We start from the raw sequence: 26,268 nt of genomic DNA on the forward strand, positions 1-26,268 counted from the left end.
CCCTGGCACTAGGACAATCATAACCCTCAAACAGACTTACAGAAGGAGCCTGGAGACCCTCTAGACTTGGGCCATGAGTTCATGTCCCATTGCTCTTGGTGAGTGGGAGTGTTATGGTTTTACGCCGCTTTTAGCAACATTCCAGCAATATCACGCAGGGGGACACCAGAAATGGGCTTCACACATTGTACCCATGTCGGGAATCGAACCCGGGTCTTTGGCGTGACGAGAACGCTTTAACCACTAGGCTACCCCACCGCCCCTGCTCTTGGTGAGTGAGCTGACTTCAACTCCGCTTGAAACAGTATTTCAGTTATAGCCCAGCTTGTGGATGTTTACCACGTCGATGAGACTCAGGAGCACGGAGATGGTGTGGGTGATACAAAAGATCACAATAAGTCCGAAGCTGGACTTAAAACCATTATCATAGGATCCTGGCATAGTTAGGGGACGCAACTCTGCGTCACTGATTATGACACGGTTCACAAGGGGGCTCCTCAGGCCCCCCTTGACTGTTTATAAGGAATATAAATGTACATTTCTATGCAATGATAAACTTAACAAATGCTTAACAAAACTTGTACCCCAAAAAGAAGCCAGTAATCTTGCTTCAAAAAAGTTTCTTTACATGAAACATCAATTCTCTGTTTCCAAAAGTCCATGAAGACTAAAGTTGTATGGTGTACATTATGAGTGTTTAAAATACCCGCCTGCCCGACAGTCCGAGACAGTCAATTTTGCTGATGGACGGACAGTTTTCTAAAGATGCATGCCCGAAAGTCGGAAGTTAGAGTTACTAAGTTGACAATCCACCAGTTTATTGTTATTTTCTGAGAACTAAAACTAAACAGTATTATTCTTATGTTTACCATTTTGTTACTTTTGTTCGATGGTCTAGAAAATTCTGGACTGGCATCATTTTATCTGGTCTGGTAACTTTGCAATGTTGCCAGTTTGGTTGTTGGACTGAAATTTGGGGGAATTTGATACACTGACATTAATGTTCAAACAGCTAATATTCAAGACCCTGCCACAGAGCTCCAGGGTATATACCCTGACCACATGCCCTGGATTGCCAAGGATGGTTCATATGATGAAATCCACTATAACACACCTTCATGTCAACATGACAGACTAACTTGTTCACACAACACGGGTGAAGCTGGAGAGAGCAGCTGATGTTCACAACACATCAGGTGACTCTTTACACGAGACGCAGGCAACAAGCGATGAACTCTAGCTCACGTACCACACTTACACTCAGATATCACCCGTTCATGAGGGACGTCCTAGAGGGACATCCTTGTGAGGGACAACAATGATTCGTGTTCGATTCAATAAACATTTAAAGAGGGACAATGCTCAAACCATCCTCAATTAACCAGGATATTAGATCTCCCTTCCATAAATACCCCGGACCCATTACAGCTTAATTTCAGAAGTGACATCAACGCCTCCATCGGTCATATCTTACTGAGTATAGAATATCTCAGAGAAATCAGTACAGCAATTTGATTGGTGGCCACATTTAGTGTCAGGTAATACAAATCGGGTTCAAAACAAAGTAATGGTGTGGAATGGATCCAGGGTATTTATCCCAATAGAATGGAAACGTAATTCCCTGGATGACCGAGGATGCTGTTCCATGGTCTGCTGCCATTTTCAAGTCTCAATTGGTGTATGTAACGACATGTAAGACTGAGAGATCTCAGAGAAATCAGGGTTATTGGTGACTGCCAGATTACATCATAAACTTTCAGGTAGTCAACAAATCGGATTTTAACATCTAAAGGGACCGACCATTTGATATTCTGGGGAAGGGAAAGAATTTTTTCAAAGAAAATATTTTCTTCCAGAAAAAATTTGTTTTGCTGCACAAACTGGTTGAGGTGAAAATAAAAAATTGTTCGTCTCCTTTCACAGATTAAATTTATATTAACCTATAAAGTCATCAAGGCCAACCATTTTATCATTTGAACCACAGACTTATTCATGTTGGACCCTGCAGATGGACAAAAAATAAAGAAATGGGCCTCAAAGAAGCAAAGAACATTAATTGTGCTGTTATCTTTGCTGACTAAGTACTTATACAAACACACTCTAATGGCCATCTACACCATCACCCTATACTTCCCCGTTTGTATACACTACGTTCCTCCATCAGCCGTGAGTACGCCCGTGTAGCCGCTATTCCTAACCAACCAATCAAGTCACAGTCTGGTTCCAGCAATAGGGAAACAAATGAATGCTCAGACCAATGAGCACCCAGACAACATTGGCAATATTTCTTTCGCAACGTCATAGCCTTGCACACGACACTGCTTCAATGTCAAGTAATTGTTATGTTTTGTGGGAGCCCCAGACATGGGTGAGTGAGTGAGTGAGTATGTTTTTTTACGCCGCTTTTAGCAATATTCCAGCATTATCAAGGTGGGGGACACCAGAAATGGGCTTCACACACTGTACCCATGTCGGGAATTGAACCCGGGTCTTCGGCGTGACGAGCGAACGCTTTAACCACTAGGCTACCCGACCGCTTCCCCCCTGACATGAGGTGCCAGACATTTACCACTTTGGTGAAACCCATGAACATGGTGCTGGCAAACTTAGAAACATAATCAAGGCATACCAGGATTAGAGTGAGTGAGTTGGGTTTAACGCCGCTTTTAACAGTATTACAGTTATATCACAGCGTGTCAGCTTAATGTGGGAGGAAAGCCCGAAGTGATGCAGGTCTCAGACATTAAACACTTTGGTGAAACCCACGAGCACGGGTATGGTGCTGACAAACCTAGAAACATAATCGGGGCAAACCGGGATTCAAACCCACAATCATAGGTTTCTTGCGCGCCAAAGAGACACAACTCTGCACAGCTAATGGCGGCACCTTAAACGACTGGGACACCCGGGTGTCGCTATTGGAGGAATATAGTGTATACAAACCTATATTGTATTGACAATGTTCTCGTTCAAACTGTTTGCAAGAGTTGAAGATACAAAAAGGGTTACAAACTAGACCGAAATAAAACCAAAAGCTTATCATTTTTCCAAATTCATAAATCGAGAGAGTGGATCCATGATCAAATTAACAAAATGCTGTTGGTCCAAATGCCTTTAATATTGTTGTGACTCTTGTTGAAATTGTAATGAAGTAATACAGATTATGTTTCAAAGATGTTTCGAACACCCGATTTTTTTAAATTACTTTAGTTAAGGCTAAAAAATAATAGTCTTGGTTCTCAGGCACCGCCCGCATCCTCATAAATTTTGCTGCACGTTTCGTTTTTATTTCCATTTAAAAAACAACAACACCAAAAATCCTTCAATATTCCAAGTCCATCAGTAGTAAAAAATACTGTATTCCAGTATTTTTATCAAGGCATACATTTATGTAGGGAGGCCCTTTCCCAGGTTGATTATACACAATTGTTTATTGATTACACAACTTTTATTGGTTACATATTAGTTTGAACAACAACAAAAAAAGACACCACTCACTTGACGCAGAGAACCTGAGAACCAATTCTGTTATTTTTTTAAGCCTTATCTGTCATGCAAAAACCATTGGGTGTCCTTTAACTTCTTTTGAGCAATGAATCTCTACTAGTATGTGTTGGTGCAATTTCCTTATAGGCTCCTTATGGAAACAAGATGAAAAACAATATTTTTCATTAATGAAGCAAAAACAATTATAAAAAATAATTATCAGTTATTAAAATATTTGAAATATTGATAATTGTTGATCTCAGTTCATAAGTGAATCGTTCATAAATAGTTGTAGTTTGTTGCCACAATGAAGGAACATGGTCGTTGCCACAACGTGTTGATTGTATGGCCATTGGATGGTTTAATGAGGTGAGGGAACCACTCAGACAATAGATAGAAATTTACAGCCAATCACAACTCCTGATACATATAATTGATGGATGTTGGATCAAGGCACAAAACGAGGTGACATTCTGTAAACGACTATATGATATATGAGCATGACTTGAGTCAACAGTGTGCATAGTGAGAATGTGTTAGTTATCTCCCTTTGTAGTGCCAGGACACAAGACGCTGGATGCTGCTGAAACTAAAGCCATCCAGTGATGCACAACACACACACTGATGGTCAGAGTTCCAGTGTCCATTTGATGGTAATGTATCCAAATAGATGATAATTACAATTTTGGTCTCAGAAAACATGCAACATAAATATTCTATTAATAATCTTTCTTGCAGAATGTTGTATTGTGCAAATATGTTTTGGGACGAACAAATTCAGAACAGGTTTTTTTGTTGTGCATGTAATCTTCATAATCTTGATAAAGTCGACATAACATAAACCCCAAATCCACAACATCCCCACAGTGTTAACCTGCTGAAAAGTCGGTGCAAGCGGGTTTTGTTTGATGCCACTGAAAGTATTTCAATTCTACGACTGAGTGTCAGCTTAATGTGGGAGGAAAGCCTGAAGTGATGCAGGTGTCAGACTTCAGTGAAACTAATGAGTAGGGGTTGTTGATGACAGACCAGGGTCATTATCTGGGATTTGAACCAATGATTAGTGAATCCTGGCTGAGCCAAGGGGAAGAACTCTTTACATAATAAAATGATGATTTTGTTTAAAACATTTACATGTCTCAGACGTTTACCACTTTGGTGAAACCCACAAGCACAGGTATGGTGCTGACAAACCTAGAAACAATTGGGCCAAACAGGGATTCAAACCCACAATCATAGGTTTCTGGCATGCCCAACTCTCAACAGATAATTGCAGCGCCTTAGATGGCTAGCGCTAAGGTATCTCATTTGTGTTACTACAAAGTTCTGACATAGTCTTTTGTTTTGTTTTGTTTGTTTGTTTGTTTTTTTGCTTATAGCCGCACTCAGCAATATTCCAGCTATATGACGGCGGTCTGTATATTATCGAGTCTGGACCAGATAATCTAGTGACTGACATCATGAGCATCGATCCTCACAATTGGGATAAGATGACATGCATCAACCAAGTCAGCGAGCCAGACCACCCAATCCCGTTAGTCGCCTCTTACGACAAGCATAGTCGCCTTTTGCAGCAAATTGTTTTCATCATTTTAAAATGCTGTCTTGATGAAAATATAATTTCTGATAAAATGTTATGTTTGAAATAAACCTTGGTTTACATTCTTAAATAAAATATCCATTAATATCAAGTATTTGGCAAACAACAGCATCCATGCCCAAGTGGTTTGTTTACATGAATGTGGATTATACCCAAAAGCACCCTTCATTACACAATGCTCATTGGGGACTTCTTCTCAGATGACATAATAATACCGTATTCAACGTAATAAGTGCCCTGCTCTAATAAGTGCCCACAGCGATATTTACTAATGTATTGGCTAGTGAACAATCCCAATTAGCACCCCTTCCAATTGATCAATGTACAAAAGACTTATTTATTCGCATATAATACGCACTAGCGTGCTTATGGGCAATTAAATTCTGGAAAAATATGTCTGGTATAAACATTTCAGGCTGTCAGAAAAATTTATCTTTCAACTTTGGTGGTTTTTTTGCACCAAAATAACATTCTAATAATAATCCCCTATTTCTAAATTTGAGAGCGCCCTGGATGCTTATTACGTCGAATATGGTAATCTTTTTTTAGTAGTTTGTAAATAATACAAAATATGGCCTAAATGTATCTAAATTGTCTGAATTCTTGCATCAAATGGACACTCACATCAAAGCGAAAAAGCATACACAGCCAGTTTATGGAAAACGATGATCGTGATAATATTGTCTAAATCTGATCACAACTTGCAAATAACACCAGAGACAGTTTTTAAAATTTGAACAGAAATCTTACCAAAACCTCTTTCAGATGATGTATTTCCAAAGTTTTAGAATACATTTTCAAAATCAGTATTTAGAGAATTTTTATCAGTGACTTCCAAGTGTTTTGTAACTATTATTCGATCAGTTATATCAACATATTTTTTAAATAAATCAGAAATGCTTGGAAACTGGAAATCAATATATTACTATATCAAATTTCTCACAGTTGGCCAAATTGGGATTTTCTTAAAATATTCCTTAAATACCTTCACGTTGGTCCTTCTAATTGAAGACTAAAACCTCTTGATTTCTTTTTAAAAGTGTCTGAAGAGGGATGTTTAAAATCTGATAACCATTATATGGTCTCCGACTAAGTACGATGACTGACCATTCTCTCTACTGCCTCTGAGATCAACCAAACAATAGCGAGACAATCGGCAGTTGTTCATGAATAGTAAATGCTGATAGTAAGTTGACAAACACAACAATGGTATACATTTCAATTTCTGCCAACCAAATTCTTGAAAAGTGCTGCCTTAATTTGAGTGCATAACAGAAAAATAGAGATAGAAGCTTTCTTGTGTTTTTTTCTATCACAATACACAGAAACAGTCATATCTGTGATAGGCTATGGTATCTGTGACAACTACAAGTGATAGATCTCAGAACACAAAGCCTACCAAGGATAAAACATTTGCTTTCATTGGTGATTGGCCCTTTTTTCTAATATGACCTTTTCCCAAACCATATGGCCAGTGAAGATTTAAAAACGTGTTCCTATAACATAATTTTGTGAGATTTATTAAAAGTGATGTCAAAAAGGAATTGAAACATAACTTCATTTTTTCAAATTTAATCAAAGGGCTGCATGTGTTCCTTCAATCAACTTGATTTTAAGTCTTTTCGATTTTTAGATTATAACTTTATTACTTTCAAAACTATTTTGTATTATTTTTTTGTATTGTAAAGGGAATGAAATTAAGAGACTGATCTTAAATCAAAATATCTGCATTAAATTTTTTCAATGGCTTCTCCTAATTCTCAATACAGATATGCTGCCCCATGTATTAAAATTTGGGAAATCAACTTTCTTGAAAAAAAAGTTCAAAGTCAATTTTTCACAACTGTATATATATTTTTATTCACGCAAATTCCTTAGGTTCAAAATGCACCCAAATAAAAACTTTCAAAATCAATACAAAAGAAAAATTGTCCTTTTCAAATATCTGATTGACAATAGTGAAACTCTCACATTCACATATAATAATAAGAAGTATACATCGTTAATATTCAAAGGCCAAACAAATTGTATTTCATAAAATTTAAAAAAGGAATTCTTCAGACATTGTTCGTCCCTTAAGTGTCAGTTTTTATCATAATTAAAAACAAATTTGATTTAAATGTATTTATAAATATGTTACATTTAAAAAGTAGTCTGAAATATGTTCATTTTTGTGAGGCCTGAGATACATGTATGAAATATTCACTTTTCTACATACTACCGGCAAAGTCCACTACATGAATATAAACAATCACGCCGTACCACACACCTACATACCAGTTTATTGGATATTTTTACAAAAAAACAATATCATAGAACATGAAAAACAGTCAAAAAAGTATGAATAGTAAAACTGAGAAAAAATATTCCTGACTCGGAAACATGTTGATGGAGAGTTGAAATGCAATGACGGCTTGATCTAGAGTCAAAGTACAGCTACAGTGGCAGCAATGGGTGTGGCTTAGCATGTGGGCGGGGCTTTGGGAGGGGCCAACACATCCACCCTAGCTTGGTATACAACCAATCAGATTCTATTTGTGGGAGTCACAACACACAGCCTCAGATGTGGTAGAATGGGATATTAAATATTTATGTTTTCATTTGATAGTTCTAACATATGCAATAATATATTTCCCAATTATATAAATTATTTTACTTTTTATCTTGAAATATAACAGCTTTACAGCCTTTCAAACACAAAATAAAAATTAAATTACTTTGAATCTTTGAAAACAAAAATTCTGCATAAAATCTATTGAAATAATCTTAACTTTGCATGTTCCTTTTCAAATAAAACCAGTATGTAGTGTGATCTCATTCAATCTACTTGTAAACAGTATATACTTGGTTTAATACATTATCATATCATTGTGATGTTTTGGTTTTGATCAGATATGAAGAAGTCCCATCTAACCAATCACAGCCAAGATAACATCCTGTGATGGTTGCCATGAAAACAACAGGCAGCCATTGAAACAAACATTCACTGCATTGTGTGGTTTACAGCAAGAACTTTGCTCATTTACCCAACAGTTATAACCAGTATCAGGAGGTCATTTACACCTATGAATATGACAACAAAGGGTTCAGTTATTCTTACAAAATAAATATCTTGATAATGTATCTTTGGCGTCAATGATTACATGAGATACTACTTGGCAGGCTTAACCTCCTAGTGTTGCATAGTTTGATCAACAATGGTCCCTGTGCAGACAGTATGGCGGGAGCAAATGCAGGGGAGAGTTAGGCCAGTGTAATTAATTCTCAGGTTATCATCCCTCATTTAAGACGTGTTTTGCTTCAACAACTTGATTTGTATACTCCCCGGGGAGCTGAGATTTGTAAACTCCCAAGGGAGCTGAGATTTCTATACTCCCCAGGGAGCTGAGATTTCTAAACTCCCCAGGGAGCTGAGATTTCTATACACCCCAGGGAGCTGAGATTTCTAAACTCCCCAGGGAGCAGAGATTTCTATACTCCCCAGGGAGCTGAGATTTCTATACTCCCCAGGGAGCTGAGATTTCTAAAATCCCCAGGGAGCTGAGAATTAATCTGTATGCACACTGCTCCAGGGGTCATAATAATGTAGCACCATGAACACTCACTTGGTGAATGGAATCTGCCGCATCATAAATGGACTTATTATAATATTTATTAATATTAATTAACATAATTGTTTTTTTGTTGAACTCAATTTTAAGTAAATGTGTTCTCGAAACGACTAATAAAGCATGATGTTTCTTCAAATTTAATAAATAAAATGTCTCCCCCATTTTTCAGGTAAATATGGATGATAATTCAGTAATTAATTCCTACGACCCTAACATAGCACTGTTTTTTTCGTATCATGTTAGGCAGTGTTTAACATATCTCTCTGTCCTTTTATAAGCACTTTGTTAGATCTGATACACTGAAGGCAAAATCTAGTAACATTATTTTGGTATAAAACTTTACTCATAAAAAACCCACATCTTTTGACAAATATTGCAGTTATTTTGAGGACTGATCTCTTATTTAAAGACATTTTTCCATTTCAACATCACCAGTCATGACTATACTTTAATTTTCAAAAATTTAATAGTTACTAATTCTATTATTATGAAATATATTATGTTATTTTAATAATAGTAAGACCACAAGCTATTTTACCACTGCCTTAGACGACACATCAGTTAATGTTCGCAAAAGTTTGTTATTCAAATCTGAAGAATTAATTACCTTCTTGTGCAAACAGTTTATAAGCACGTTTTAAGAAACCAAAAAATATTACACTAATCGTTACTTAGAGAGAAAGACAGTACATAAAAATGAGATTCAAAACCATTTGCAGATACTCTTAGAAAAGATTTACAATATGTATTCAAAACTCTCCTTTTTTTGAATAAAAAGAATGCCATAAACCTGAAAAAGGTAAATGTGATAATGCCCCTTGAAGTTAAAAACATCAGCTACTTTTGATATATTTCCAAAACAATCTAATCCAAACTATATTTTCTAATCCTATGTTGCAACTAACATACAATGGAGCACATATTGCAAATGTTAATTTACCAAAATTAATTTCTCTACATTCCCACCGATACAGACATGGGTATAATTTTCGCCAATTATCACATTCTGCAAATAAGTTGTTCCGACTGAGAAAACGTCCGCTCAGCGATAACAAGATGACAAGATTGTAGTTTGTAAGCCTGCCTTATGGTGAACATACAAAATGGCCGCCACTGTAGACTGTACCGCGGTGTCATCATGCATGGCCGTTCTGCTTTTGTGCCACATAGTCACTATAACTAACAGTCATTTTTTCACTACGGTATCGAATCAGTCGTATACTTTTCCGAATTTCTGCATTCACTGGACCCTTGAAACCGCCTTTGTGAAGAAGAGAGTCAATTGTTTGAATTCGGTCCCAGCCTAAAAACAAAATCTTGCATTAAACATTGTTTGTTTGTTTGTTTGTTGTTTAACGCCGCACTCAACAATATTCAAGCTATATGATGGCGGTCTGTAAATAATTGAGTGTGGACCAGACAATCCAGTGATTGACCTCATGAGCATCGATCCACACAATCGGGATTAATAACATGCATCAACCAAGTCAGTGACCCTGACCACCCGATCATGTTAATCGCCTCTTACAAGCATAGTCACCTCTTACAGCAAGCATGGGTTACTCAAGACCTATTCTATCCTGGGGTCTTCACAGGTCGAGTGAGTGAGTGACATCGGTTTAACTGTGTTTTGAACAGTATTCCAGTTCTATCACGGTGTGTCGGCTTGATGTAGGATGAAAGCCTAAAGCGATGCAGGTCTCAGACATTTACCACTTTGTTTTAACTAACGAGCACAGGTATGGTGCTGACAAACCAAGAAACATAATCAGGGTGAATTTGGGATCCAAACCCACAACCATTAGTCCCTGCATGCCGTCCTCCCAAGGCATGTGAGTTAACAGACTGTAAAAGTCCAGTTTCCACCACTGGACTTTTATAGTCAGCTAAATCCCTTGACTTAGGAAGATGCTGGTATGCTAAAGGTGAGTTAGCGAGTTGGGTTTAACGCCGCTTTTAACAGTATTCAGTTAAATCATGGTGTGTCAGCTAAATTTTGGAGGAAAGTCCGTAGTGATGCAGGTCTCAGAAGTTTACCACTTCGGTGAAACCCACGAGCACAGGTATGGTGCCGACAAACCTCGAAACATAATCCGAGCGAACCAGGATTAGAGCCCACAATCATAGGTTTCTGGCGTGCCCAAGGAAAGCAAGGAAAGAATCGTGGCCCCTTAGACGCATTTCCAAGGGAAGCAACTCTGCACATCAAAGTGCAGTGCCTTAGATGACCGTGCAACCCGTAACCCTGTTGCCAAGGAAGCATTTGATATCATTTGATGGCAATGTTGCATTCCAGTCCCAATGGAGATTCCGGGTTAGATTTGGTCTCCAGCAACCTATACTGGTTGTAAAGGCAACTTGATGAATCAGTGAGTGAGTGAGTGAGTATGGTTTTATGCCGCTTTTAGCAATATTCCAGCAATATTACGTTGGGGGACACCAGAAATGGGCTTCACACATTGTACCCATGTCGGGAATCGAACCCGGGTCTTCGGCGTGACGAGCGAACGTTCTAACCACTAGGCTACCCGACCGCCCCACTTGATGAATCAGACTTTGTGACCTGTTGAACATTTAATTGTTTATGGACGACACGTAATAATAATCAAACCTGGATCTTTCAGAGCAAATATTATTTGATGTCTCATTGTCAGGTGTATAGCAAATGTCTACAGACACCTCACAACAACCCATTGTACCACAAAGGTTGCAATAATACTGTATTTTCTACTTCACTTAGTGAAATTTTGACAAGAGACGCCTGCGGACATTGTGGGTACTTTCTAAATCACAGTCGAGTGATCAAGATATATATATGTACCCACTGTTCCGTATCTCGACACGGAGACAAAGTCGACATCCCCTGAATTCGGAGAGACAATAGGAGTCAAGCGGTGTGCAGACGCAGTGTGCAGAAGCGGTGTACAGACGCAGTGTGCAGACGAGGTGTGAAGACGGGTTGCGATGTCACAAGTCAGATAGTGTGTCTTTTGTCACAGTTCACGTTCTCGACAGATCTCGCGGTCAGGGATACAGACTATAGACCAGGCGCCAGAACAGTATCTACCTTGTTCTACCGCCACCTCCGGTAGGTAGGTGGCAGTTTTCTTGTTCCCCTTTTCATTGATGAACTCGATTCTGATGCCGTGCACGCCAACCTGGTAACATATTGGATTGTCATCAGAACTCATTCAATTAAATTCAGCCATTTAAAACACATTCTACCATAAATTTGGAAATCTCTCCATTCTGATTGGTCAATTAAAGGTATCAAATAACAACACTGCTATCAGAACCCATCCACATAAATTGAGCTATTTAAAACACTTTATACTGTGAATTTGGAAATCACTCAATCCTGATTGGTAAATTGGAGATTTCAAATCACATCACAAGAACCAATCCACTTAAACTGAGCAATATAAAACACATTATACCATGAATTTGGAAATCAGGGGTTTCAAATCACAAGTTCATCATGAATCCATCCACTTAAATTAAGCTATATAATACACATTATACCATGAATTTGGAAATCAGAGGTAAACCAGAGGTTTCAAATCACAATGCTATCAGGGCCCATCCGCATAAATTGAGCTATATAAAACACATTATAACATGAATTTGGAAATCAGAGGTAAACCAGAGGTTTCAAATAACAATGCCATCAGAACTCATCCACTTAAACTCAGCCATTTAAAACACAAAATGGCTGAATACAAGTTATGAGAGCTTCATTTTGATCTACATCAACAGACTGCCACAGTTTATACAGATACACCGATATCAGTCCGATATTGAAGCAAGTGTTGTCAGTGGTCAGTGATGTGAACTTCCTGGCAATCTGAATTACTGCTCATGTTTAAATTAATAATTTGAAAACATTCTGAAAAAATAGTTTGAAGACAGTCTTACTATCATCACATCAGATCAGACCTTTTGATCAGATTTGATACCTGAAGATCTGACAACCCTAAAGTCAGTGGTACCTTGAGACTTCAAGACAAAGTCACAATGGAAACCTTGGGACAACAAACAACCAAAACTAACAACACCTATTCTAAAAACACTATTAGTGTAGATCTCATATGTTGGTAAGACATCATGTGTCTGTAGACGTCATGTGACTGTAGACATCACGTGACTGCAGACATCATGTGACAGTAGACGTCATGTGACTGTAGACGTCATGTGACTGTAGACATTATGTGACTGTAGACATCATGTGACTGTAGACATCATGTGACTGCAGACGTCATGTGACTGCAGACGTCATGCGACAGTAGACGTCATGTGACTGCAGACATCATGTGACTGTAGACATCATGTGACTGCAGACATCATGTGACTGTAGACGTCATGTAGACTGTAGTTGTCATGTAGACTGTAGACGTCATGTAGACTGTAGACGTCATGTGACCCACCTCCCAGTCAAGGTAGTCAGCAGCATCCTCGAAGTGGGTGAGTATTGACACGGAACAATGGAGTTTGGGGAAGTCCTCCTTCTGGATTGGCTGAAATCGGCTATCTTTCATGGCACTGAAACATATCTCCCAAGTGGATAAATCTGCCATCTTTCATGAAACTGAAACACAGCTTTCCTATTTACATAGTGAATAAATCAGCCATCTATCACCACACTGAAACATATCTCATACATTACATAGTGAATAAATCAGCAATATTTCATGGCACTGAAACATATCTCCCATATCTACCAAGTGGATAAATCAGCCATCTATCATGACACTGAGACATATCTCATACATTTACATAGTGAATAAATCAGCCATCTATCACGACACTGAAACATATCTCATACATTTACATAGTGAATAAATCAGCCATCTATCACGACACTGAAACATATCTCATACATTACATAGTGAATAAATCAGCCATATTTCATGGCACTGAAACACATCCCCCATATCTACCAAATGGATAAATCAGCCATCTTTCATGACACTGAAACATAGCTTTCATATTTACCTAGTGAATAAATCAGCCATCTTTTATAGCACTGAAATATATCTCGTATATTTACCTAGTGGATAAATTGGCCATCTCTCATGCCACTGAAAAACTGCTCTCATATTTACCTAGTGAAAACTTGATAACATAACTCAATTGCCTAAAATTATTTGCCAAAAGTTTGAAAAAGACAAGCAACATGTGATATCAAGTGAACCCTCTAGGAAGTATCGCTACAATGAAATTGCATCACAATTCTTAGCACACAATTGTGACATCATCAGTTGCCATGACACCACAATCAAATGACATCTCTAGTTTCTCTGCCACTGAAGCTGGTAAGCTGCTCTTTTCAACACTCTAGACACTGGACATTAGCGTTTACAAACTGAAAAAGCTGGAAGAATCATTTTTGATGTTAAATAGAATATCACCCTTGTGTCACCCCAAGCTGACATATATCAAGACTTGTTCAAAAAAGTAAAAACAGCGATAGAAACTAACAGTTTTAGTACACTACTCCCCATAATGTCAACATATAGCTAATCACTTAAAAATGGCAAACTTCTACTAGTCCTTATGATACCTTAACTATTGGGCAGTAAATGACAGGATAACATCATGAAAAAGTGTATCCCAACATTTAGTGCTTCCCTTGGTCTGTTGTTCAGATGTTCTCAGACAGCAATAATTTGCAAAAGTCTTATGGCATAACTTTGCTCTTTGATTAAAAAAGATTGTGCACCTAATTCTTCAATATGCTTGTCAAGATGATCATTAATTTTTAACCTTAAAATTAAATGACATATTATACTCCTCAATGAATCGGATGGACCATGTTATATTAACAAGGTTGGATATCCGTGTAACTATGGTAACATAGAGCCCCACCTGGTGACAGCGTATTCCCTGAGACCTCCATGGAGGCTGGTGGCGGAGAAGGTGCCGATACACCCTCGCAGGCGCCGCTCACGCCCTATCTTCCACGTCACAAACAAAGGGCTGAAACAAACAAATAGGGCATAAGTCTTAGAACACCTAGGAAAACATATCACAGACATCTATAGAGGAAAATTATATTTGTGTTCATGTCATACTATGTTTATGACATGAGTGTCTAAATTTTGGTATTTCCCCGACAAGAGAGATGGAAATACCGGAATTTAGGCATGATTGTCGTAAACAGAGTATGCCATTAACACTCATATAATGTTCTATTTATTACCAAAGAAGATGTCTACATACAGAGACGAATTTTAGTGTTTTCTCTATAAGGACAGCAAGTTACAACAGCAGCGGAACCACTATTTGTCGAATGACGTTAACAATCTTCCGCTATGATGTCGTTTCTAGCATGTCTAGTGAGACATCATTCCAACCTCCCATCACAATAAGATTCAAATGATGTCAACAATGCCATCCGGATGACGGAAACAATACACTGTTGTCTTGTGACATGTCTCACATGACCTTAGGGCACATATGGTTTTTATGAATCTGATATGTTTGCCCTTGTAGGTAAATAGGAATCAATCAGCGCATGGAATCAATCAGTGCATGAATCAATCAGTGCATGGAATCAATCAGCGCATGGAATCAATCAGTGCATGGAATCAATCAGCGCATGGAATCAATCAGTGCATGGAATCAATCAGCGCATGGAATCAATCAGCGCATGGAATCAATCAGCGCATGGAATCAATCAGCGCATGGAATCAATCAGTGCATGGAATCAATCAGTGCATGGCAGCTGGTTGTCTTCCCAGTTGATGGAGGAAGTTGTGCATACAAGAACTAGAATTATTGATGATGTTTTCCGTTATCGTTTTTCCATTCCCAATGCTGGTTATAGTAGGGCTACATTAATACACTGAGCTTTGGACAAGGATGGGTGAGCGTTAATAATTTAATATTTTAATATCATACAGCGATTGGCAAGGACAACAGGACTAGTGCCAATTTCTAATGCTGTCATAGTAATGGAAGGCCGTTGTTAGCATGGTTAGCACACATGGTTAGGGAGGGGCACAAATATCAATACCGTATATATCTTGGCTCAACTATCTCTGTGGCAAACATTTACTGAAACTCACTGAAAAGATTTCCTGGTCACATAATTATATGCCAAATTTGATTTCAAGTTTGATGGATTTCATCAGCTACCAAGATGTAGGGTAAACAAAAGGGTTACCATGGTTACAGGTGACTTATCACCAATATCAGTCAAACACAGTTAAGGAATGTTACAATATTGTTTCATATTACTGTTGATTATCATGGATTATGAGGCAACTGCTAACATGAGTTTTCATTTTTTTTAAATGCAAACTCAAATCTTCACAATCCCAATTATCTTGCCCTATCATCCAACTATGTATTCATAAAATATTCACAAACTGTGACAAGGTACTTCTTGCCTCAAAAAGAAAAAAATCAACGAAAAGAATAATTAAAGGAAATTTAACTATTCCTGAAAAAGCTTCCAAGCTCCGTCCCACTGATCCCATGTTCTCAATATTGATCTACTTACCTCAACATGCTCAGTATCCTACCAGAGACTCTCACCATCAAAACTACACATTTATGACAGAATCAATACTACATTTATTCTCTAACTAATGGATGCAGAGCAGCTTCAGACATTGTTGAAGAGTAGGGCCATTGTCGGACAATTTCAATTCCACAATTTTGCTTAAATCTTTGATCGTAACAGATACCATCAAGTCTTGTTAAGTGACACTTCAGGGGACTGGACCAAAAGCGTTTAGGGAGTCTAAAATAGGAACCCGTCATTTAATTAAAATTCTTGGAGCTTTTTGTTAGCAGCGACAATATATTTTTTGGGTCACTGCATCAAAAGACGCAATATATTTCTGTGAAAGGATGAGCAATTATTTTTTTCAAACAACACATCCACTGCTCTGAAATGTAGTAGGGCCTGGGACCACCATTACTCAGAAATGAAATAGGGCCCAGGGGAAACTATTGCTCAGAAATGAAATAGGGCCTTGGACCACTATTGCTCAGAAATGCTCAGAAATGCTCCACTATTGCTCTGTAATGAAATAGAGCCTGGGACCACTATTGCTCAGAAATGAAATAGGGCCTAGGGGAAACTATTGCTCAGAAATGAAATAGGGCCTTGGACCACTATTGCTAAGAAATGAAATAGGGCCTACGGGAAACTATTGCTCAGAAATGTAATAGGGCCTGGGACCACTATTGCTCAGAAATTAAAAAGGGCCTAGGGGAAACTATTGCTCAGAAATGTAGTAGGGCCTGGGACCACTACTGCTAAGAAATGTAGTAGGGCTTGGGACCACTATTGCTCAGAAATGTGGTAAGGCCTAGGACCACTATTGCTAAGAAATGTAGTAGGGCTTGGGACCACTATTGCTCAGAAATGTGGTAGGGCTTGGGACCACTATTGCTAAGAAATGTAGTAGGGCTTGGGATCACGTTTGCTCAGAAATGTAGTAGGGCCTGGGACCACTATTACTCTGAAATGAAATGGGGCCTAGGGGAAACCATTGCTCTGAAATGTAGTAGGGCCTGGGATCACTATTGCTCAGAAATGTAGTAGGGCCTGGGACCACTATTGCTCAGAAATGTAGTAGGGCCTGGGACCACTATTGCTCAGAAATGTAGTAGGGCCTGGGACCACTATTGCTCAGAAATGTAGTAGGGCCTGGGACCACTATTGCTCTGAAATGTAGTAGGGCCTGGGATCACTATTGCTCAAATGTAGTAGGGCCTGGGACCACTATTGCTCAGAAATGTAGTAGGGCCTGGGACCACTATTGCTCTGAAATGTAGTAGGGCCTGGGACCACTATTGCTCAGAAATGTAGTAGGGCCTGGGACCACTATTGCTCTGAAATGTAGTAGGGCTTGGGACCACTATTGCTCAGAAATGTAGTAGGGCCTGGGACCACTATTGCTCTGAAATGTAGTAGGGCCTGGGACCACTATTGCTCAGAAATGTAGTAGGGCCTGGGACCACTATTGCTCTGAAATGTAGTAGGGCCTGGGATCACTATTGCTCAGAAATGTAGTAGGGCCTGGGACCACTATTGCTCAGAAATGTAGTAGGGCCTGGGACCACTATTGCTCTGAAATGTAGTAGGGCCTGGGACCACTATTGCTCAGAAATGTAGTAGGGCCTGGGACCACTATTGCTCTGAAATGTAGTAGGGCCTGGGACCACTATTGCTAAGAAATGTGGTAGGGCCTGGGGCCACTATTGAGTTAATGAGTATGGTTTTACGCCACTTTTAGCAATATTCCAGCAATATCACAGCGAGGGACACCAGAAATAGGCTTCATACATTGTACCCATGTGGGGAATCGAGCCCGGGTCTTCGGTGTGATGAGAAAGTGCTTTAACCACTGGGCTACGCCACCGCCCTGGGGACCACTATTGCTCAGAAATGCAGTGAGGTCATTTAGATAATTTTATCGGAATCAATGACCTCTCTGGAATTAGTAGCAGTATGCAGCCAGCTGAATCATGTGCACAACCAGATCCATATTCAGCCTCTTTAAATCAAGATATTACAGAATAGGAAGTCTCCAGCTATATTGATAAACATGATGAAAAACATCATTTGTAAAGGGTGACCCCAACAATTACAGAGGCATATCATTGATAAACCTCCCGATGCATATAATCTATTTGCTCTTATGTTTGCTGCTGATGTTTCTGCAGTTCCTGATACCATATTACAGTTACAAAAAAAGAAACCATATTCGACGTAAAGAGCGTCCCGCTCTAATAATCACCCATGGCCATATTTGCTGATATATTGGCTAGTGCACAATCCCAATTAGCATGATTAGCACCCCTTCCGATTGATCAATGTACACAAGATCTATTTATTCTTGTATAATGTGCACTTGTGTGTAACATGCACCCTTAATCATGGGCAGTTAAATTCTGGAAAATATATATGTCGTATGTAAACGTATGTAAACATTTCAGGCTGTCAGCACAAACCACGAGATTTAGGATCTTTCAACTACTTCTAATTTTGAGATCGCCCTGGGCGCTTATTACGTCGGTAGTTGGTTTTGAAAGTTTTTGTGAATTAACTGGTATGAAAGCATATGTGAAAAAGGTTAGGGTGTTTGGTAACAGCGGCCCACTACAACACTATTGGTATCTTCATGGCCAGAAGCTTGATGTGGTGTCATTTTAAATATATTTAGGTATAGTATTTACAACCAGACTAGTTTGGACTCAAGCACAGACCTGTCTTGAATCACAAGCAAATGAAGACCTTATGCAATATACAGGTATCAAAAGAGAGAAGGTTATATTAATTGTAGTCTGTCTTACAGACCCTGATACAAATATATATCAAATTTAGCCCATGCAAGTCTATAGTGTTTGGCAAGTCTAGATCACTGCAGTATTTGAAAATGAAGAGAGTCACTGGGCTCCTTTTTATTATATTTTTATTAAGATAACTGAGCAACTGTTTTTATGTACGATATGTTCATTTCAGAGACTAGATTTTAGTCTATATTAATTGTACTGATCTTTTCAGGATTTTAATGTAATTTTAACACCAAAATTTTGTTAGGGGTCAGAAACCATGGGAACAACATACTGTAAAACTGTGGAAAATATTCAGATACAAAATATTTCCTGAAAGTTGGTAAAACTACATACAATCATTTGGTACTGGGTGAATGTGGTACAGCTTCAAATTATGATGAACAATCAATGTTTACAAGGAATTTTACTGTGTGCACATTGACAAAGCGTTTCAGATAACTTGGCTGAAACCTGAATAATTGAGAACAGTTATCTTCTACCAGTTTGTTAAACAATTTCTCAGCTAGTCATATTGTCCATGTAAACTGACACAACAGATTTAATTAATACATCTATTTTTTTTAAATTTCTGCTTGCAGTAAAAATATAATATCAATTTTTAAATTTTTAGTCTAAATCTAAATGTCATGGTGATATAAACTGAGCAAATCATACTATCAGAATATTCATTATTATTCATCAGAGTAACTTTGCGCTATGTTGACCTGGGTTTCTGTTGTTATCCATTTTATCATGACCATTGCAATCTAGACATGTAGACCGACATCTTCTTTGTCTCACAGAAGTTTGAACGCACAGATGGGAAACAATCAAAAGTTATTTGTGTCAACGATGTCAATAAAGATTTTCAGATTTGCAGGAGTTATTATTGAGTATTTGATACTCCAAAATGTTTTTAAGAAGTGACTATTGAAGTGTGAAGCTGGAGCAGATACTCAGAGAGAGAGAGAGAGAGAGAGAGAGAGAGAGAGAGAGAGAGAGAGAGAGAGAGAGAGAGAGAGAGAGATAGTTTATCTATGTGTCAAGAGTTAGATAGGCTGTGTACATACCAAAAGATGGACACATCTTTTAAAAGGACCATAAGGTGTGTGTGTGAGTTGGGTTTAACTCCGCTATTAACAGTATTCCAGTTCTATCGAGGCTTGTCAGCTTAATGTGGGAGGAAAGCCCGAAGTGATGCAGGTCTCAGACGTTTACCACTTCGGTGAAACCCAGGTGCTGACAAACCTAGAAACATAATCGAGGCGAACCCGGATTCGAACCCACAATCATAGGTTTCTGGCGCATCCGAAGGGACGCAACTCTGCACAGCAAATCGCAACACCTAAGACGACTGGGACGCCTGTGCACCCCCAGCCAAGGCTTACGAGACACAATAAATACATGTGTGAATAAAACAGAAGAAGGATAATGTTCGTATACTAGGGAACCTATGGACAGTTCGTGTTGAAAAGAACTGGCCCACCTACATTAGCTACAAGCCAACATTGTTTCAAGCACAAAATAACATTCTTCCTACAGCTAGTTTTATTTGTTGAAATAAACAAAAATGATAAGGTTAGACACAAATATTAGCATATCAATTAACTAACCATTTGAAAATTGAGGTGTCCCAAATATCAATATCCTCTCACAGATAATTTTACTGCCTACAAAATACTACATTTGTTCTTCAAAAGGGGGATCCTGAACCCCTGTGCGTATGAACCCCCCTCTGGATCCCCTAGTCTGTCTTACTGACCCTGATACAAATATATGTCAAATACAGCCCATGCAAGTCCATAATGTTTGGCAAGTCTAGATTACTGCAGTATCAGTCTGAAAATGAAGAGAGTCACTGGGCTCCCCTTTATTATATTTTTATTAAGATAACTGAACAACTGTTTTTTTCTGTACAATATGTTCATTTCAGAGACTAGATGTTAGTCTATGGATCCCCCTATGCTACCATATAGCTTAGGCTATCAATTGTCCAATGTAACTGCTCCTAATAGCAAGCCCTGGACTATTTCTACTAGCCACAGGCCAGCAATTAAGTCTACTCCTCAGTTTCATGAATGACGAAATATTTGACCTAACATTACCATGTAATTAATCATCTAGAACTGTTTCCACAGCAAATATATCGCTTGAGTGAGATCAAACAATATCTTGGCAAGCCTTAGGGTTATACACTTTTATGTCATCCACAGTCAATCAGAGAGGCTGACATACAATCTTTCAAAAACGTTGACGCCCAGTGAGAATGCATAATACTTGACATGCTGATCTGAACGTTGACGCCCAGTGAGCGTGCATAATACTTGACATGCTGATCTGAACACGACATGACTCACAGAACACTGCTCCCTGAGAGCGATGGAGAATCAAAATGTTGTAAAAACGTTAACATAAGACTATTGGTAAAATTTAATGTTTTTCGGACCAAACCCACATGAATCTACAAAGTAACAATTTGCCTTGATCAGACACACCCAGTCTGGTGTTAAAGCTGACGTGACAAATAGCTGTCACTCACAACATAACCAGCACCCACATTTTATATTTCAAGGTTCCTGATTAAATAATGTATAATTTAGTGATGAAATAGGTGTCATTACCTTAAAATAGAAAATCAATATTTCACTCAAGTGAAACAACACTAATGTGACAAGCTCCTTCCCAGTGTGCGACACCTTCGTAACACTCTCAGTAACATCGCTGCCACCAGTGTGGACGCAGCCATTACAAGAATCTTTACAAGAAATTTCCCCTCTAACCCCAAATGTAGAAATGTTTATACTTTTGTTTATGTCTTTGGGAATGCCATCATAGTGAATTTTGAAAAGGTTTACGACTGACCATATTTCCCAGATGAATTTACCTTTTTGTTTGTGTGATCAGATTAGTTCAAAATTGAAGATGATATACATACTAAAATAATTTAGCAGGGGTAAGACTATTCGCGTCACAGCAATCATCACTTGTTTGTGAACATAACGGTCAGTCGGCTGTGATTTCAACTCCAAGCATGGTTGTAGCCACCTATCACAGTGGGGAGTTTTGACTAGTGGCAGCGATAGTATAGAGAGCTCTGCAAACGGGATATCGTTGTGAGGAGCTTGCTAATATCATTGCTGCAGAATGAAAGTAGTTCCACAATAAAGCCAGGACTACTTTCAGTCTGCCCAAGTAAGATTATGGTTTTCAGAGTAAACATGTCTGTCACCATCTTCCCGAGGCAAGAGAGTTAACGGACTATAAAAGTCCAGTTTCTACCCTTGTCGTACTAGGCTGGTATCACGGAGTTATTTTTTGGCTGGACTAACGAGGCTTTGCATAGTCCAATCAAAATCGCGCAATGAAATCGAAATCAGGTTCGTAAACTGAAATGCAGATTTCGGTCGATTGCAAGGTTTGCAAAGCATGTGCACTGCCAACTCGTTGTCAACAGATATTTTCCAAATCTTTTCATGTTTTTAATCAAGGTGCTCGCGTGATTTGATGAACTTCGCGATGTGAGACCCGTGTTATCACGATATAGACCTTGATTATCGATCAGATCGTCTTGACTGTAAGCCGCCATTTTGTTTGAAGCAAAAGCAAGTGATACAAGAGGTGGAATCTGATTGGTCCATAGGAGAGGCTTAGAAAGAACATAACTCATAGTACCCACTGGTGGTGCTACGATCGAGCCCAGGAATTCCTGCCTAGTTCGGCAAGGGTGGAAACGGGACTTTTAAGTCAGTTAACTCTCTTGCCTCGGGAAGACGGTCTGTCTCATCTCATGACCACACTCAGGCCCAATAATGATAAAGCATTCCACCACGGCCCCAAGCTAATTTGCATATCACGTGACCAGACTTTTATCCTGTTTGTAAACAAACATGCTTATTCTGAAATACGCAGACTGGCTTACTGGAAGAAGTTTGGCGTGTTTTGCATATTGTTTTGCATAGTACACAGATATGCTACTACACCGGCAACATAACATCAAAGTGACAGTTTCACTAGCTCCCCATAGGCTTCGATGACAACACATGGAGATGTATAACTCATATAAACAAAGGATAAATATGCAAATGGAAATAGTCTCATATGTCTTAGGTTATTTTCTCAATGAAAGTCATTTTATGAAATATTTTATCTAAACGTGTAGACGCTTAAAAAATGAAACAGCTGAAAAATATGTGTAATGTGTTGAATGAACTGTGTAAGATGTGATGAATCATCACATCTCGCTGGCCTGTGGCAGAGGTACTAGTAACATGATGGCATGGAACTCTGGGAAGGAGAGTGATCTCATTACCTCAAATAATTTATGACATTTTCACTTGAATATACCAAGTTTATCTGGTAATGAAATGAGATAAACATGTTATATCAGGCCATGATGAGAAGAAAATATAAATCATATCAATATGTCATATTATTTTAAAAATAATATCTATTTGTCATGACATTTTAATATTTTTTCTTCTACCTTAAACCTGTTAACACTAGTTACTTTAAAAAAAATTGCAAGTGATTTCACAGCATTTGATTGGTTAACCAAGGTATATTTTTGTGTGTTTATGTTTACACAAACCTAAATTAAGTAGGCCATGCCCACTTGCAGACTGTTTCATAATTTGCTATCATATCATCTGCACGTTTTTAGTATTAATGATTAAAAAAGCAGTCTGTGAGGTCATTATCATTGATAAATGTATTTATCAGAATTGATTTCATACAATTTTTGTGTTTACAGAGGTATTAACTAAAGACCAGGCGTGCACAAACATATTGTGTTGACTGCATTGTAGAAACGTAGCCTCAAAAAAAGAAAATGGTGTCAAACACAGAAAAAGCTAAGCAGATAGTTGTCCGAAGTTCAAATCAAAATATTTTGGTGTACTTCATGACATAAAAACATGGGACTCAATATAAACCGAGTGTGAAATCGGCAACAGCAGAATCGCTCGTTTAATCTCCAACATCATCATAATCAATATGAAGATTACTGTAGGATACATTCTTAAAGCTACGTGTAATGAAAGTTAATGTGAGTTTTAACCATGGTACATAGACTTGCTCAGTCTTGTTTGATCATTCACATCACATCATGTACTTCTTACCACTGATGCACCCATCAGTCTCCCATGGCAACCACTCACAGAATCTCCCTACATGCATTTATCTCAGTCAGGCAATTCATCACGTTCATGACAGATGCAAGAAGGGAGATCAGGCCTCATGAGATTTGGTTAGTAGGCAGGCTCGAGTAGAAATCTAGAAATAGTATGGAAAATAATTCTTTCAGAATTAGAAATACTGCTTGCCAAACAGACTCTGCCAAGTAGACTACAAGCAGGACACAGGAGACATCTAATTTACTTGTATCTTTTCTTTCATTTTGTTAAAAAAAACTATTTTTCACATTCTGTTCTCCGTTTTTAAAGGCCATTTCCTTTGGGTTTTGATGATTTTATTTATAAGTAAATTGAAATTATCTAGTTAAGTGTTGAAAAGCAGATTTGATTTTGAAAGTTGTGAAACAAACTTTGATAATCAAATAAATATTTTTTTCTACATTTGATGATGCAAACACATAGTTGATTAATGCAAGGATTTAGGGCAATGATCATAGCAAACAGTGTGTATCAGATAGACAAACTATCACCAAACATAAGGATGTCGTTAACAGAGGCTTACCTACATTTTTCTCTGTAAAATCATTTATCAAAACATCATGAAGAAACACCGTGCCCAGTATGCTTAACACAATATACTGCCATTTTAGTTGCCCAGGAAATCAGTAGCACAATCACTAAAAAATAGAGATATTCTAATAGAGCAAATTTTCTATGAAAGCCACTTCCTTATATCAATGTTCATATCACGACCTATAAAATGTCCAAAGTAAAATAGGTTTGTACTGTTACTGGACATACAGATTCAAATTAAGTCCATTTCTGACTTCGATGTCCACTCAAACCCCTCCCTTAAAATTGTCACAAATGACCATAAATCATGTACAAAACACATGATGATGAAGATGTGTTGATAACTTCTAGACAACCAGCTTGCACAAATTTGGTATATGTATTTATTAATTTGCAAAAATCGTCAAATCAAGTGAACAAATATAAAAATTCCTCATCCCTTGCTAAAACTCACAGTCATAATACATATAAATTAATTATGCAAACCTTTAATTCCATGGCAACCATGTATTAACCTAAATTCCAAAAGAGTTTTATCCCCACTTTGTAAATGTGTTGGCAGTACATGGATCTATAAACAAACATATCATTTCATGGTTGAATTCCCGGTCAAAGGGTCAATGAGCTTAGCAGTATGCATATAGGTTGGTCACCAACAGCTGATTCAGTATCTAAAAATAGCACAAAGGCATATCACTGTTATGGTATACACACAGGAAGATTATTCCACTGATTTTTGAGAAACTAAAAACTTGAAGATAAAACTGTTAGTTTTATTAAAGAAGTACATTCACCATGTAATTCCTTCATCATGCTATAGTGTTAACAAGTGGACCAGTTCAATCATTCATTAGACTGCAATTCACACCACACCCTAGTCAAGTCACTGTCTTTCCAATTATATTTTGCAGTGAACTTACTTGGACATTTTAAAGGCATGTCAGAATGCAACATTATCTAATTTGGTCACAAATCTTTAACAACATTATCAGAGTAATCAAATATCACAGATTATATTATTTGTTTTGAATCCACTTTGACCTTTCTTTCAATTTCTCACCTTCCGATACAAATGGATTCGCCCAGTTATCAACCCGAGTAGAGTGTCAACAAAGGCCTTACCGCTTTCAAATGCACTACTGTGGCTAAAACTACTTCAAAATAGTTTCATAATTGCTATATGAATCTGTTACGTATGAAAACTGTATCAGAATCAAACTTGTTACTAAAATCCACTCATCATTTTCATGATAAACAGGCACTAAACAACTCGTACTGGGCCATACTCACTATGAATCGTTGGTGAAAAGGGGAGCTTTTGGTTGTTCATAACTGTACAAATGACTATGGAGTACATCAAAACAGAAGTAACACATTTCTGGACTAGCAACTGTGTATCCATTTTTGTGGTAGTTCGGGTAGACGGCGGAGCCATTGCAACAAATGGAGGGAAGTGAATTGTTCAACTTCTGTTTCTTCACTCCACAACAGCTGGCCGCCATCTTCCCCCTGTGGTCTCGCGACATTTTAGTGTAATCACGCGAGAAATAGAGGAACTAGGATCCGTCTAAAT

The 26,268-nt window shown here is 38.1% G+C and overlaps 1 protein-coding gene across 1 annotated transcript; it reads right to left on the reverse strand.

Annotated features, from left to right (window-relative positions):
* Positions 1 to 273: 273 nt before the first annotated feature.
* On the reverse strand, positions 274 to 26,221 carry LOC139447177 (nuclear protein AMMECR1-like). The gene is made up of 5 exons (XM_071228384.1): positions 25,986 to 26,221; positions 14,563 to 14,673; positions 13,122 to 13,236; positions 11,765 to 11,855; positions 274 to 10,000 (listed from the first exon to the last, which is right to left on the reverse strand). Exons 1-5 carry the CDS (start codon positions 26,219 to 26,221, stop codon positions 9,834 to 9,836), a joined length of 720 nt encoding a protein of 239 aa, XP_071084485.1. The 3' UTR covers positions 274 to 9,833.
* Between the last annotated feature and the right edge of the window lie 47 nt (positions 26,222 to 26,268).

Source organism: Haliotis cracherodii, unplaced genomic scaffold (assembly GCF_022045235.1).
Source record: "Haliotis cracherodii isolate W230 unplaced genomic scaffold, xgHalCrac1.p SCAF_7, whole genome shotgun sequence".
Classification (NCBI taxonomy): Eukaryota; Metazoa; Mollusca; class Gastropoda; order Lepetellida; family Haliotidae; genus Haliotis; species Haliotis cracherodii.

Excerpts from the sequence above, each read along its gene's own strand:
- LOC139447177 (XM_071228384.1), bottom strand. The coding sequence starts at position 26,221 with ATGTCGCGAGACCACAGGGGGAAGATGGCGGCCAGCTGTTGTGGAGTG. Across the intron at positions 14,674-25,985 it reads CTTTTCACCAACGATTCATA|CCCTTTGTTTGTGACGTGGA; the intron begins GTGAGTATGGCC and ends TGTTTGTTTCAG. Across the intron at positions 11,856-13,121 it reads CTGACTACCTTGACTGGGAG|GTTGGCGTGCACGGCATCAG; the intron begins GTGGGTCACATG and ends ATATGTTACCAG.